The 15,869-nt window shown below is 38.2% G+C and overlaps 3 protein-coding genes across 3 annotated transcripts; all 3 read right to left on the bottom strand.

Moving 5' to 3' along the window:
• Window positions 1-189: 189 nt before the first annotated feature.
• LOC113743041 (uncharacterized) lies at window positions 190-4,783 on the bottom strand. Its single transcript, XM_027271108.2, has 5 exons — window positions 4,154-4,783; window positions 2,001-2,919; window positions 1,470-1,565; window positions 1,197-1,333; window positions 190-711 (listed from the first exon to the last, which is right to left on the bottom strand). Exons 1-5 carry the CDS (start codon window positions 4,363-4,365, stop codon window positions 540-542), a joined length of 1,536 nt encoding a protein of 511 aa, XP_027126909.1. The 5' UTR covers window positions 4,366-4,783; the 3' UTR covers window positions 190-539.
• Window positions 4,784-6,198: 1,415 nt separating this feature from the next.
• On the bottom strand, window positions 6,199-10,294 carry LOC113742778 (sm-like protein LSM1B). The gene is made up of 5 exons (XM_027270732.2): window positions 9,754-10,294; window positions 8,006-8,074; window positions 7,792-7,907; window positions 7,623-7,685; window positions 6,199-6,733 (listed from the first exon to the last, which is right to left on the bottom strand). The coding sequence occupies exons 1-5, from the start codon at window positions 9,812-9,814 to the stop codon at window positions 6,656-6,658; spliced, it is 387 nt and encodes a 128-aa protein (XP_027126533.1). The 5' UTR covers window positions 9,815-10,294; the 3' UTR covers window positions 6,199-6,655.
• A 736-nt stretch (window positions 10,295-11,030) lies between these two features.
• LOC113742381 (protein DEEPER ROOTING 1-like) lies at window positions 11,031-14,080 on the bottom strand. The gene is made up of 5 exons (XM_027270218.2): window positions 14,009-14,080; window positions 13,851-13,923; window positions 12,418-13,019; window positions 11,425-11,590; window positions 11,031-11,341 (listed from the first exon to the last, which is right to left on the bottom strand). Exons 1-5 carry the CDS (start codon window positions 14,078-14,080, stop codon window positions 11,319-11,321), a joined length of 936 nt encoding a protein of 311 aa, XP_027126019.1. The 3' UTR covers window positions 11,031-11,318.
• Between the last annotated feature and the right edge of the window lie 1,789 nt (window positions 14,081-15,869).

Genomic DNA, 15,869 nt, shown 5'->3' on the forward strand with positions numbered 1-15,869 from the left:
GCGCACTTCTTGCAGCAGCATTTGATAATGAACATCGTCGACAAGTCATCTCGTTCAAACTCCTGGCTTCCATCATTTTCACATTAGGCATCTCAAAATCTTACAGCCCAACAATGAAAGCGAGAGTTGTCTTTTTCTTTTTTCATTAGTTTGTAAGAAGAAATTGGAAAATTTATTTAAATGAAGACAGCTCTGAATGATCGATCATACATTCCCACTTAATGTTACAACAAAATAGAGCTTAGATGCCAGCCTGCTGACTCCTCCTGTGTGCTAATTATATTCAATAAAACAAATTTGTTTTATAAAAACAAGATTTAATTGGGGGAGAAAAACAACAAAGGATCAAGGACACGAACCAAGTAGATAAAACAAAAAAAAAGTATAATTTAAAATAATTTAAAAAAAAAAAAAACCGAACCATCATCTATAAATATCCCCTGGGTGGATTTTAACCGTTCAACCCTCGTACACGATTCTTCATTAAGGGTGGGAGTTTATCTTCTTTGATGAGAACACAAATGAGGCATATGCCACATTTACTCTGTTTTGTCTTCTTCTAAATCACCGTTTGATAACCCATTGCCGCCATGCGCTGGTCTCACTTCAGGTGCACTTCTTACATCCTTCGAAGGAATAAGGGAAGGTTTTATGAGTGTCAAAGAATCATCTTTGTCAAACTCGTCGCCTCCATCATCAGAGTAGGCATACCTTCAGAGACATAAAATAAGACTATTTGATTAGATCCAAAGTGATGATATAAAACCATTTTTACTATTTTGCCAAAAGATGACATTAATGTCTTTTAGATAAGGAGTAACCAAATGTGGAAAAGACGATAAAAAGTCAGCAACACTTTCTTACTTCAAATCTAGGTTCTCACGTTATTTGCTTTTTCTTCCCTTGACCTACATGATCATTTCATCCCCACCACCTCCCCAGCCCCCCCCCCCCCCCCCCCCCCCAAAAAAAAAAAAATACCGCCATGTTCCTGTTACTCTGTTTGCTTGCCAAAATTTGATTATGGATTTGGTTTAAGATATCATCCCAAGTTGAATTTCAAAGACAATGAAGCAGGGCAGTTGTTATGCCAGTTACCACTTAGATTCTGACCAGGAAACCCCCATTTATGACTTATAAATGAAACAAGACAATTACCAAATACAGCAATCATGATGTGGAGCTAGGTATTGTACCTCATCGAGTTCTGAGATGGAGCCCATAGAGCACAGATGACACAAAGTAGAGAGAATGACAAGACTTGCCAGAAAGCTGGAATGATCCACGCGTTTTGCCAGTGCTCATTGTACACATCACTTGACTTGAAGTAGAGCTGCAACATGAAAGTTGGGGTATGTCAATTTGACATGGTTTGAAAGTTTAAATTATGACATTCATTGAATGCATGGACAGTGGAAGGGGAATCATGATGCAATCAGCCGTATATTATCGACCAAAACAACTATTACCTCATAACAAATCCAGCCTACAGACACAATAACTGCTACAGCCAATGCATTTGTGAACTTCCGATAAATGTCAAGCTTGGCCAGCATTCGTCGAGCCTGTAATAGAAAATCAGGCAAGGACACACTTAACATGGATCAGAAAATGAGAAGTCAAGCATGCAAGAGCAGAATAGCTCTTTGATGCTTCCAAATGTTATCTCCAACAAGAAGAAACCTCTACCTTATTACCTCAATAATAAAAGAAGCTTAATTGTTATCCATATACTCCAAAAATTCTTTTTTTTTTTTTTTTAATAAAAAACTAATTTGACAAAAATCAGCTAATTTAGCCAATGTCAGCAAAGTTGGTAAACTGCCCATGTTTTGCACCAGAAATAGAGTTCAAAAAGCTTATCTAGCCATAGACACCAAACAATAAACATGCAGCAACGACAAACTGGGCTTGTTTATCATACAAGACTAGCAAAACATTTTTCCACCAATGCATTATCATTGTTAAATAAGTTTCCAGCAATGAACCCTAAGAATTACCTGAAGCTTGTTCAGAGTGGCAGACAAAGATGTAAATATCCAGAGAATGAAGAAAGCGTCCAATACTGCAACAGGAAGAACAAAAAACAATCTTGCCTTCCCTGAAAGATCACTTATAGCACCGACATTTTCTGCCAGTTCAAGGACCTCGGATGCAATAAAGAACGTCCCTCCAAGCATAAGGACCTTAGATGTAAGGCCACCTAAAGTTGGTCTGACGACACCATAACCCATTGAGACCATCAAAATGATGAGACGTGAAACTGTACGTTTCACAGCACCAAAGGTAACAGCCCAAACAGTTATTCCAATGGGCCTGATTCCAGTTTCATTGAATTTTGCATAGTCAAAGTACCATAAAGCCATCTCGAACATGCCCAACGTTATCACCAGAGTAATACAATTTTGCAATGTCAAAACCTCTCTCCAGAATCTTGCGTACTGTGAAAACCAGAATAGGCCAAGAACAACAAATGCAAGAGATAAAAAACCATAGAAGTTCATAAGCGGGGCCATTCTACCAGGCAGGTAACCAGAAGGATTTTTCCATATAGTTTTTCCCTCTACAGTGACCTCTTTCAGATTCAGATCACAATGAATAAAGTAGAGATTGTACATCCCAGTTTTAGTTATTTGGATGGAACTTGGTTGTAGTGCTGCATCCAGCTCATCAGCTTGAAATCGGACATCAAACACTTGAGGCCAACCAGGATTAATAGTTGACGGCCGGTAAATGACATCCCCCTGTTTACACACTCCAAGTTTTGCAAGATCTGCTGTGCAACAAACAGCTCTTTGGCCCCCGTAGGCTGAGCCCCCAATTGTCTCCCTGTCATCAACCTCGAAAATAACTGCATGAATTGGCCACGAGCTGAAGTTTGAAAACTCTTTGGGCCTCCTAAATACAATCTTCTCAAAACTGGAATCAGAGGAAAGTGAAGATAAGCCATTGGTTTTGAGGCCTAAAAGCAGAAAAATGACTCAAATCCAAGAACAAAGTTGCTTAAGAAACCATAGCACAGGGAATTGGGAATGGAAAGATTTGGACAAAGCCCAATTCTGATTGCATAAAAGAATTCTAAAGCTAAATGAACAAGATAATCCACAGAGAATACCGTTTACATTTACTATTATTAGTGGCTAATAAATAGAGAATATTTCTTGTTAATGCAGAAACAATTGATTTGATCATTCATTAATATTTGCCGTGAGTCATTCACTTAAAAATGCAGAAAGGGCAGTACACATTTTAAAAATCCAATTATAATGGCAAAAAAATTCATGAGAGCCAACTCTGTAACTGTGAGATTACCAGGTCTGCAGAAGACAACAATTTACATTACGAAATTCAGTTTTTGCCTCAAGTTAAAGTTTCTTAGCTAATAACCATACGATTATTAGGGCGGATCGCGTCCAAACGTAACGATAATGGCTTTTCAAGAAAGCATTGCTATCAACTAAATAAGAGGTCAAACTGTGGGATCCCCAGTGTCTAAGTCATACACTGAATAAAGAGTTCACTGCCTTGTTATAACGTTTTAGAAATTCAAGCCATAGCCACAACATAACAAAAGAAGTAGATACAATGAACACTCGAGTTTGAGGAACCATTCTTAGAACGAATAGAGAATTTTTGCCGACATGAAATCAGACCCAAAAGCCAAAAGCATTTCGCTTTACTACTAAAGGAAGCCCAGAAAGATTGAGACATACCGAAAGATATTGCATTGAAACTTGTTAAGAAGTTGGAAATGTTCATTCAACATCAAGCACTGAAATCACTATCAACAGAGACTTGCATAGAGACTTGGAAAAATTTTTGCAGCCCAAAAAAAAAAAAAGGGACAGAAAAGAAAAAGAGAAAGTTCAAATTGTTGGTAGGAGTAACGAATCGAGATGTAATCAAATGCGGTTCTATCATTTCTCAGTAGATCTCCAAAAGTCACAGCGCCGCTAAATTTCTCCGCGTTTTTATATATTTGTTTTAGTACCAGCAGCAACCTGGGCGAGCAGAATTAACCAGAACCCACTACAAAAGCTAACTAAAGAATAAGCAAGAATGCGAAATTGAGTTAAATAAAGTTGAGATCTAGGTGAGAGAAGGAAGGAGCCAGCAATGGGCGGAGGAGGAAAAGAAAAAGGGGAGGGGGTACCGGATGAAAGAATCGGGTTTGGAAGAGGCGTTGAAGACAGGGAGAGAAGAGTAAATTCCCTCACTACCACCGTGGACGACGAAAGCATTGCCTTTGATGCCGAATTTTTCACCGGGGTACCGATGCACAGAAGCTTCCACGGGAAGCAACGAGACAGCACAGAACAATGCTGCAATAAAGATGAACGCTTTGATTGACCTCCTCCTCAACATTGCTCCCGCCTGAGTGATGATAGATGGCGGTGGATCTACTGCTGCTACTAGTTTACTTTACTGCTGCAGAATTGAGGACTGGAAGCGCTGGCTGAGGAATGAAGACACAGAAAATGACTTCCCAAAGTCGAAGTCGAAGTCGCAGTCGACTCCACTCGCTAACATGAGCGGTGTCACACCTCACCTCACTATTCTCAGTGTGTGACTGTGTGTGGGGTCAAGTTGGTCTAAACATTTAAACCATGGTATGGTTAAAATGAGTGCTGGAGTAAATCTCCTCCTTTCATTGTGCAGTGTGGACGCGCTAAGGACGCTACTCAGTACTCACTTTGAGTTGAGTTCTCGCCTTGTAATAAGTGGCCAAATTAATTAAACTTATTCAAATTGAGATCACATCACGGTTTAATAACCAAATTAACGAGCTCATTCAAGGAGAAATATGCACCGGATCAAATCCATCTTCCGTGCCGTGTCCGGTCGGCAATTCCGCCATTTGCCGTATTTAGTTAAAAACAAGTACTCAACAACAGGCTAGTCGGTGCTGTCGGGAGAACCCACTAATTATTAATCCTACCGTCCCCTCTGGAATCCACGTCCTTCACCACTAATAATTAATAGTAAATAAAAAAATCTACTAAACTTATACGGGAGAACCCACAAAAACACTTGCAAGGAGCTCGAATTTGCACGGGATAACTCTTAAAAGACTCTTCCTGATCATCGATAGAAACTCACAAAAAGACGGTGGGGAGATTCCTGTCTTTTTCGGGGAAAGAAAACCCACAAAAAAAAAAAAAAAAGATTAAAACTTTGCGCCACTGCTGCGCGGACGTTCACCTCAACTTCCTCGGCTCGACACATTGTCGAGATGACTCAATCCAACATATTTTTGATCGAGGTAAGCACCTCAATTATCTAGGTGTTCATCCTTGTCTCCGTTCTTTCGAGGTGAGTCTACTTCGATTAATTGGATTCATTTGATTACTCGACATGGTACCTACAAGTAAAAGTTGATTAAGATCAGACAGATTGATATGACGGCAACCGCTTTCATACTCAAACCTATCTCTAACACCGCCGCCATAGACTCACTCCTTGCAAGTAACGAGTAGTATATTCCATCATTCCTTTTGTCAGTTTTCTTGCTATAAATACCCTCCTCCCTTTGAAAGGGAAGAGAGAAACTTTTTGACTTAATTTCTCTCTTATTTATAGCCTGTCCAACTAGTGCTGTTTTTACTCTTGATCCCTAACATAATTGATTGACAAAGCCCCGATTGTGCCTCTATCTTGATAGATGTACTTGTGTCGTAGACTCAATTTATCAGTCCGAAAATCACTCATCACCGTCCAAGCGAGTGAATGAGCACAGATGGTAGGGAATCTCATGATGGCGACTGAAATGAAATTCCGAGCAACTGGATCCTCTGTTTTTGCAGTGTTTTTAAAAAATTAGTTTAAAAAATACTCTAAAAGGTAATCTAAAAATTAGTTTAAATTTTTTTAAAATTTTATAAAAAATATCTCAAAATATATTCTAAAAACTCTTATACTCTTAAATATCCCAAAATATTTTTTAAAATATACTCTAAAAACTCTGCTGCAGCAAAACTTTTCAAAAACAGCTAATCCAAACAGAGGATTTTCAGAGGACTTCTTTCTAATACATAGTTAACCGGCTAAATATGATTGACGACTGGAGATCGCCTTACAAACCAACGGTCCTACAATAAAGCGACAAGGAATTGTTCCGGCCACTCGCTATATTCGTCCAACACTTGCTAAACAATCACAAGTACTGATTTGAAGGATAAAAAAAAATCATCAAAGCACTGGACCTAATAATGTCTGGAATGCATTAAAAGCCCAAGTCCCCTCTAAAATTATACAGTCTGCAATCGTACATTAAAAAATTATATATATAAAAACAGACCTGGAGTTCTTCCACACCAGGATAAAAGAAAAATGGAAGAACCCAGATGTGCTGCCTGCTAATATCCAAAAAATCCCATAAATCAACTGCAATTCTGCACATCATCATCATCTCCACAGTGAGGATACGAACCAGCCTTGCATAAAAAAGAAACTAACTCAACGGCTAGTACATTTCCTTTTTCCAATTTACGGAACTAATTGTTTGTTTATGAATTACTACAGAGAAATTGGTAGCTATATCAGCGTCCAGTCCCTAGTCATATTTGCCAGCATCCAGCTACCGCGATAATATTTGCGCAAGACATGGCATCAATTTCAAGCATAATTGCAGGACTGGACATCAGCGACATGTACATCAATCCAAATCAAGGAACTCCATTCTCTTCCTCATAGATCCTTTAAGATCTGTAGCCTCCCTTTCTGCCTTTTGTGCCTGAATAATAAAAACCAATACGTTACCAAGAAGATACAAGAACTAAAAGACATTGGCAGTATAACAAACTGCATGCAACTGTAAATAGAAGCAAAGGCCCGCAGACACTTATCAAAGAGCTAAACAAGATAGCAATCATGGGCTGTCTTGGTGGGGTTCTACCTTTCATCAAACAATGAATACCAGAGGTGTCGGAGCTATCCTGCATTGGTATCCTAGGCTTATTGACTTTGATCCATCACAAGCGCTAAAACTTGGAAAGAATAACAGCAGGCACTTAATAGGTTTGAGAATTAGTGCAAAAGAAAACTGAGGCTATGTCAACAAGCAAAGATGACACATTCTCGAACCCAACCACACACAACTGACCAGGTTCCACCTCTTAATGAATGTATAGAGTTGCTTCAGGTCATACAGCAAACAACTCACGCCCCCAGAAGAAAGTCACCTTCCACTTTCAACCAACACCATCACCACCTCCCCCCTCCCCCCCCAAAAAAAAATCACAAATCTCTCTACTGTCTCACTTCTTTTATCAATGCATGACTGCAGAATGAAAGCAAAATTGAATAATTGAAAAAAGTTGGCGCTCATAAGCTTCAATGATCAGAAATTAATTAAGTAATGTAGTAGTTACATCTAAAGTTTTCATGAGAAGTTGTGTATAGATCCCTGACATTTGAACATCTGATCAGTCCTTCACACCTAAGGTATCATAGGTGTCCTATGAACACCAGTTCACACCTCTAAGGACATAACTGTGTTCACTTCCAAGACAATTAACTAGAAATATCTAACCACGGGGCAAACTAGTGGATATGAAGTTAAAGACCATGAAAAGTCCTAAAATAAACATCGAATCAACAACAAACACAAATGTAGCACTTACCCTTTTAATATCTGTGGATGAAACACGAGTCATGTGTGGGGGAAGTTCTTCTTTGTCCAAGTCCTGATCAATCACATCAAATTCAACAGAAAAGAAGGAAGTGGAAGGTTTCAGTTCCACTTTGAAAATAAACCTCAAACAGAAAACAAGGTCAAGTGATGCAACATACCAGTTCACCAATTAAGACAACATTTTCCCCGCGAATAACATATAACCCTAATGGGATATCACAGTAAAGATCACCAACAATAACACGTTCGCATGCGCCTTCAAGCACGGCATTAGCTACAGGTGAGAGATAGGAAATCATCATTCACAAAATCCTTGGGAGGTCATGCTAGCAAAACTTGAACAACAAAAGTAAAAGAAGAATATATAATTACCAAATTGATCAAAGGAACGAAGAGTCCCCATTAGCTTTCGACCATCCCGCAGCAAAACAAGCAATTTCTCTATTACAAATCAAAGGTCCAATAATATAGCAATGAGAGAAACGAAGAACTGTAATTGATCAAATCAAAGTTGATGGAAGAAATACCGAGTTAAGAGAAAAGGAAAACAAGTCAGAATGGCAAAGCCTTTATTGCAACAGTTAGATCCAAAATATTTCAAGCCAGCATTGAGGTGCTCCAGGAAAAGAAAGTATGACTTTTAGCAAAGAGAACTATTATTACAGTTTTCCTCATCTTGGCAGGAAGGAATACAAGTAGTCAGACTGGATTCAGAAGACATGAAGGTGGTAAGACAAAGAAAAAGAATAAGCACGCGAGGTTGCTCAAAGCTATAATCCAAATAAAAGCCAATCACAATTGTTGACTTTTGAGTTCCTTATACACTATAGCTGGATCACATATGCTGACACCAAAGAGCATGTAAAAAGCTTATCAGCCTCTAAGTCGATGACAGTAACAGTGCCATTTTTTTTTTACTTTGAATATGAACTTTACACAGAACAGACAAAGAAATAGGACCAGTGCATAACATAAATAAGTACATTTTAAGCTCCATCTCATAACCATATAACTCTGTATATCAATTCGTGCATGTACTTAAAACTACAGCACAGCAAGCTACATGAATTTCAAGAACTAAGAAGCTGAGCTTTGAAGCAACAAAAAGTTAAAGAAACCTTTCCAAGATAGCTTCTTTCAACACACAGCTATCAACAAAGAGATGCACACCACAAAATAATAATAACATTTGGTAGCTCATATCATGGCTGGATTCTAGCCAACCACTTTCAAAAGAGGCGTTTACAAGCATAAGTGATACAAATCCCTTAGCTTTCGGATTGTTATAGCAATCACCACAAGTTTACCATGTTGAGTGTCAAAGGAACAAGAAGGATTGGAGTTTTTTTTTTCTTTTCGGCAAATCATCCTTTACTCTTTCTTAAGCATGTTTGCCAATATAGATTTCACAAATGCAGTAGAAGCAGAGAAAAGACAAAAGAATGATGGAAGTTCATAAAGAAAGAGTTCACATGTTCATGCCATCAGACAATTATAAAATCATCTTTCCTTATTGTTCTATTTCTCAAACTCAGAAAAAAGCTGCATAAAGCTTCCAAAAACTAAACAGGCATCAGGCAAAAGCATAAACAACAGTTAACCTGTATCGGGTCATCCAAGATTATGCTATGAAATGTATCCACCATTCATCACAGTGGCAAACAGTCCTAAAAATAAAATTGCACAAGCCAAACCATGAATTCAACCTAAAATCTAATTCGACCACTCAAGATTAGCTAACAAATACCGCAAAAAGATCCTCACTATACTTAAATATCCTGAATGGAGACATATTCATCCATCAAATTAACTCCACACGCTACACAACTTTCAGTGGAAAAAAATCTCGAGAAATCAAAACCATATTAAGTGGTGGACATATATTACACAATTAGCATTAAAACCCCTATTTAGAGAACAGTTCAAAAATGATTTTTACGGCACCGAAGCACAGTCCAAGAAAGTTCGACAAAGAAAATCATCAAGCAAAGGATACCAGAAGAGCTGCAGCGAAAATTACCAAGACACCAACTTTAACAAACTCAAAGCCCATATTATCAGTTCAAACGACAAATAGGAAAAGAACAGAAAAGTAACAAGAAATAAGATGTAGTTCGTACTGTCAAGATAGCTTGCAAGAGAAGTAGAGAGATAGATGTCTTCCGGGCCTGCCCAAGACATGGATGGAGTGTTCAAAGTTCAAGTTTTTCGGTATCACAAAAATCACCGAAAAATTCCCACAATTCGATTCAAATTGCATTGGCAGCTAGGATTCACCCCTCCAATATTGCCCCACACCAAAACCTTCAACTACTTGATCAATTTCTGAAAAAAATTTTCAAACCCAGAAAATAAAAATCCTGTCTTGACTTAACAATTAACTTAAGAGGGGAACACAGACCCAGTAGTCTAAAAACCTATTCCTAATTACAGAAGAAAGGAAAAGGGGCCAGTTGGTAAGGGATAAATTGGGGTTGGTTGACCTAAGAGTAGTATTGTTGTTCAGATCTGGAAAATTAAAACCCTAAGGTTGAAAGGATATGGGCCTATCCCCAAATCTGGGGTGGAGGCCGCTAATAATACGTTTTACTATTGAGGGCGGAGTGTCGTTTGCTGAGCCTCATGACGAGTCAATCCTCCCAACCCCCACCCCACCCCCCCCGCGGTTCTTTTTCTCCTTCCCAAAGCTTATTGTTTGTTGGTACCTGAAAATACTTGTATTTGTAATTTAGCCCCCCCCTTCATATTTTTATGATTTTGCTATTTTCTTTCTTCATCTGTTTTGCAATTCCAATATATGAATGCGATATTACACTTTTCCCAAACAAAAAAAAAAAATCATTGTATATCGATTTTATAACAATTTTAGATCAATAAACACCGGTTATCGTATTCGGATGAAATGAAAATCTAACAATTAAGCTTTTTAACGCTTGGAGAGAGAATAGTGCAGTACTCCGTATTTATTTTTTCGATTTGAAATACTATGAGAAATTTTCATGTGATGTAGGTAGCTTGAAGTGGCATTTCAGAAAGACTTAAAACTTTGGCTAGGTTGGATTGGATATATTTTATGTTATCATTCCGACACCCCTTTTTCATTATGCTGATCATGAAACATATTATTATTATCTCTTTACTTAAAGCAACACAATCAAAAGGGTGGATATAGAAAATAACATGTTTGCAAGTGCTAGAAAAAATATAGAAAATGTTTTTCCAGGTTGACCCAAAAAAATCCCTCTAATTTTTCATACAAACTACATAAATTACATATAACATGATTTGCATTCGTCCTGAAGCAACCATGAAAAAAAGAAGGGAACAGAAAGGAAATTAAAGACGAGGAAGGACAGATACTACTTCCTCGTCAAAAAGGAAGAGGGTGCTTCAATTATACAATTGACGCTTACATAACCATCGTCCACTTGAATTTGAATATCAACTTACACTGTAGCAATCACGATCAAATTTCATCAGGTGATAGTGCTGAGACTTTTATAGACACTGAGCTCATGAAGTTCAAAACTCTTCCATTCATTCCTTCACTCGGAACTTTATGATCCGACTCACCAAGGAGCTAAATAGAATGTCGTCCTCTTATTCTTTTTATAAATTCCCTCCCTCCTCCTCAACCAAAAAAACCCGGCATCTTTGGGGATTGCTAAGCATTAAGAGGAGGAGATCAATCTAAATCGAGAACAATAACTGCAAGGCACAAAATCAGATCCAAGTTAGCTAGTGCCACATCTGACATTGGGAAGGAGGATATATATATATTCAGAACTTACATTCAGAATCAGTCTTGACCCATTTACAAACTTCTTGTATTTTGTCTCGGGTTTCGTCCTCTTTTTCTCCCTTCTGTGTATGCCGGTCCACTAAAATCCTCTTCATCGATGATGCTCTAGGAGCATTTTGTGGGTACATCTTTTTGGAGAGCATTGTCCTCAAAAGCTGTAGTCAAGTAAGTATCATTAATTGACTTCAAAGACAAAAGTAAGTCCTAGAAAAAGGGTACACTGCATTGGATTGGAGTGTAACTACACATCAAGCAAGCAAGCAGAGGTCATTTTACTATGCTAGTAAGTCAATGCTATTGCTAGTAAGTCGGAATTTAGAGTACTCCTTGGCTTCATCAGCAGCAGCAGCAGCAGCAGCCTACGAAGCCTTGGTCCGTCCGATGGTTAAGGTCAAGGTTTTGCTACTAAGGTTAAGGTTTCAGTATTAAAATGGGCCGGGCCTCATAAGGCTCTGTCCAAATACAGCAAATCAAGCAGTTCCCCCCAACCCTCCAGCAGATCACGCTCTGTGATCAAGCATTTTGATTTTTTGAGTTCGTTAAATTTTGTGTATTACTCAATTAATAGTTGTTGGATCTTAATAAAATAAAAAAGAATTAAAACATGATGTTCATGTAAGAGAAATAGCAATATAATAAAAAGTGGGATAGAGAGTGGTACAGAATATGGAACGGAAGATCCGTTGCCCATTTTTTGTTTCAGATCCCGCGTCGTGGGTGCTTCCGTCGTAGGCTGGTTTTTTTTTTTTTTTTTTTTTGTAAAATTAGTTTTCTTTCCTTTGCGCTAGCTCTATCCTATTGGTCTTTGATGTGGAGTTGTAAATAGGAGGCTGGGAAAAAGGCGTGAACTATTAAGATCGTGAAAAACGCCTCATTGCTACCTCAAAAGTTCGTCTCTTAGTTAGAAGGCGGTCACGCCTTCTCAATCCCACCGTATTACTATCAACTAATGCAATCTAGTGATAAATGGAGAATTGATTACCTTTTCCATTCTTGATTCCTGCAGCGTATCTCGCAAACTGGGAGCTGGTGCAAATCCGCTTCTGCACACGAACATTTTCTTGAGCAGGAAGGAAATGGACTTTTTTCCGATAGCCGCCTTCTTGTTTTCCATGCAAACTTCCTTGCATCTCCCGATAATCACTCTGATAGTTCGGTCAATGTCTTCCTCATCTCTATAATCTGAATTAACGCTGAATCTATTCGAAATAGTACGATCAACTTCCAAACTTGATGGGCAGTTAAGGAATCTGTCCAGTGGAAGATCAGCCGCAACTTCTGATCCTTCAAGGGGAGTTGCTTTTGTAGCAGCGGTAGAAGTAGGTTTCCTTTTCAAGAGCCTTGTCAATTCTTTCTGTAGTTGTCCAACTTCTTCAGGTGTGAATTCTGTTAAATCGTCAGGAGATGAGCATTGCTCATGATCTTCCTGAAGGATTTCATGACTATCAGTTTCTGCAATCTGGGCAGCGCGTTGGATCTCTTCGTCTTCCCTTCGATCTCTGTTACCAAATGTTCCGATCGCCAGCAACCCGTTAGACCAGCCGCTGAATTTTTCTTTGCCGGGTTCTTCAAATTTTGTTTGATCTGCATGTTCAAGGAAAAATTAGATCAAGGCAACATAGGTGCTAGCTTCTTGCTATAATCAATCTAATGAATCTTCATCATATATGCCCTAACCGAGTTTCAGCAAGCTCCTAAGTCTATTATGTTTAGCTTTCGCTACAGTGACAAATGATCATTTATCACAAGAAGACAAATTTGTCGCCCTGTAGAAACCTCTTTTACCAGGACGATTTCCAACGCATCTCAATCTCCAATACTTCTCTTTCTTTTCTGAAGGGAACAGAAAAATAAGTAATCAAGATTAACCCTCGAACTAGTTAACCTTTTGGGAGGATGCAACCGGCCATGTGACAGAAATACTACCTCTACAGTCTAGTTAACCTGCATGACCAGCAAACACGTAAATGTATGCCATGGAAAGTTTGGTCTGATATTATGTGTTTGCGATCTATTGTTTTCAAATTATTATTCTTAGACTGCGACCGAAGGAACAGCTTGGGAGAAGCAGACATGCATGGGATGGAAGATGATGGGGGATGAAAACGTAATAACAAATAAACCACTCAACAACACAAGTTAAGAAAAATAAGTTCCAAGAGTACTCCGTAATAGATCCAGATTAAGAAAATCACATATACTTGTTCATACATTTGATCCTGTGGCATTTGAGGTCATTTTTACATATTATCAGGGGATCATGAATTCACAATAACAAACTATCACAAGTCAAGTTTTCTTCCTTCTCAATGGGATGTTATACATGGACCTGAAAAGAGCACTCCGAAAACAGAAACATAAAGAACAAGAACAAGAGAAGCATAGGAAAATTAAGCTTGAAAAGAAAACACCTACTTGCAGCAGGAACTGCATTTGGCTTTTTGTTGGCTTGTCCGCCATTCAACTTATTTTGCATCCAGTTGAAGAACTGCAAAACAAGCCATACTTTAGTATTCCATCACCAAAACCAAAAACACCAAGCGGAAGGGGCATAAAAAGAAAATGAATTCTACGTAACAGTAACGAGGCTCTGATCGATCAAGAACACTCATCTCCTTTCGCTGATTCTCACCTTCATTTTGCATAGACAACGTTGGCCGAAATGGTTTACTTATTGCTTGTTCCCACCTTGTGGAAGAGTTCCGGAGGCAGGAGAGTCAGGTGTGGTCTATGGCAAAAACGCTGACAGAAATAGTAACATTTAACAGATCCTAGAAGCCAATTAGGGCTAGCTGAGCTTTGGGAGTAATGATCAGATAAATAAGGATATATATATATATATATATATATATATATATATATATATGTATATATATTGGATATTGTTGTGATGAAAACCACGGCCAACCTGAGCTCCTTCCTATTGGTTCAAGTTCCTAAACGCGGCCTTTTGACAACTGAACTCATTTCCCACTCTACTTGCTGCCAACCTTAATATCCCCTCAAATCTACTGATCCTCACCAAATATACCATGAAGTTAGTTAGCCCAGCACATTAGTACCACTGGCTAGAAAGACATCCACTTTTAACATTAGATGATGTTCAAGCCCATTTGTTAGGTTAGTCTCTATTATTAGTATTCCCACACATGGGTGAGCATTTTGCGGGCGTACTTGTGCTGAATTCTAAGTCAGCATTCGTGGCACTGCTTAAGTCCATTCGAATGCAATTTGGTATTTCTTGAAGCAATTCTTTAAAAAGTTCTTCGATCTCGAAAAGAATTGATCCGATGGTCATGATGATGCCAGGGGTTGAAGCCGTAAACGTTGCTGCATTAGGACCTCACTTAACCGCTAGCTATTGATCATGGGATTTTACTAACTTTTAATGATCACTTTTATTCATTTCTATGGACTAGCCTAATCTCAGGTTTGGTTCGTACTGCAAATAATCATCATTGGGAAAGGTGGAAGAATTGCTGGGACTGAGGCGCTGTACCGGAGGAACGCATAGAATATTATGCAATTATTTTCTTACTTTCTTCGTTTTCCCCCTTTCTAGCTAGTAGGTTCACCTTTTGTAGAACGTTGAGCAATATTCCTCTTACTTATTTTTTTTTTTTTTTTTTTTCGACACAGGGATGTCCGGGTCAATCCTTACAGGGTCCGACTAATCCCCTGCGGCCCGAGTCCGGCGCCCCAACCCGGCCCGAACGCGTTAAGTGCGCGGAGGAATCCAGCGGAGCGGAGATAATATTCCTCTTACTTTAACACAATATGCTTTATGGCAGCGTTGTTGCGTGCGAGTTTTTTAGTTTAATTATATGTATTAGTATTTCCTCCACCATTTTTGAGGTTAGTTGGTGAGTACGTGTAAGTTGGATAAAAAATTTCTTGAAATATTATTTAAAATAATTAATGTTACATTTTTTCTAGTGTGATGTATATAAAATAAAAAAAATAATTGAAAGTATAAAAAAATTAATTAAAAAATATGTTTGTAATGTAAGCAAAATTAAATTATTTAGAAAATTTTTGGTATCCAAACACGCGCGCTCTAAGGTTACTCAGTTTTTCCTTGCAACTCGTTTGCTTCAAAACAGTAGCTTTTGTTCCTTTGAAACCATTAGTGTATTGTCAACCAGCTAAATAGTCAAAAAATCCACCCCAAGAATGTTAGCCGAAAAAAAAAAGAATTAAAAGGGAAGAACAGTTATGGAAAGGCATGATATTGATGCGTGAGCTAGCATGTTTTTGCTCAAGCAATATACAAAGAAATGGATGGTATATTTTTCTTATGAATAACCACTGGACATTGCTTAATATATTTATTTAATTTACGCTTTATTTATGATCACTTTCAAAAACAAATGCATAAACTCACACCTATTGTGCAAACTTCTTTAATTTATTTCATATCGCTTTGCAAACAAT

The sequence above is a fragment of the Coffea arabica genome, chromosome 4e (assembly GCF_036785885.1).
Source record: "Coffea arabica cultivar ET-39 chromosome 4e, Coffea Arabica ET-39 HiFi, whole genome shotgun sequence".
Taxonomy (NCBI): Eukaryota; Viridiplantae; Streptophyta; class Magnoliopsida; order Gentianales; family Rubiaceae; genus Coffea; species Coffea arabica.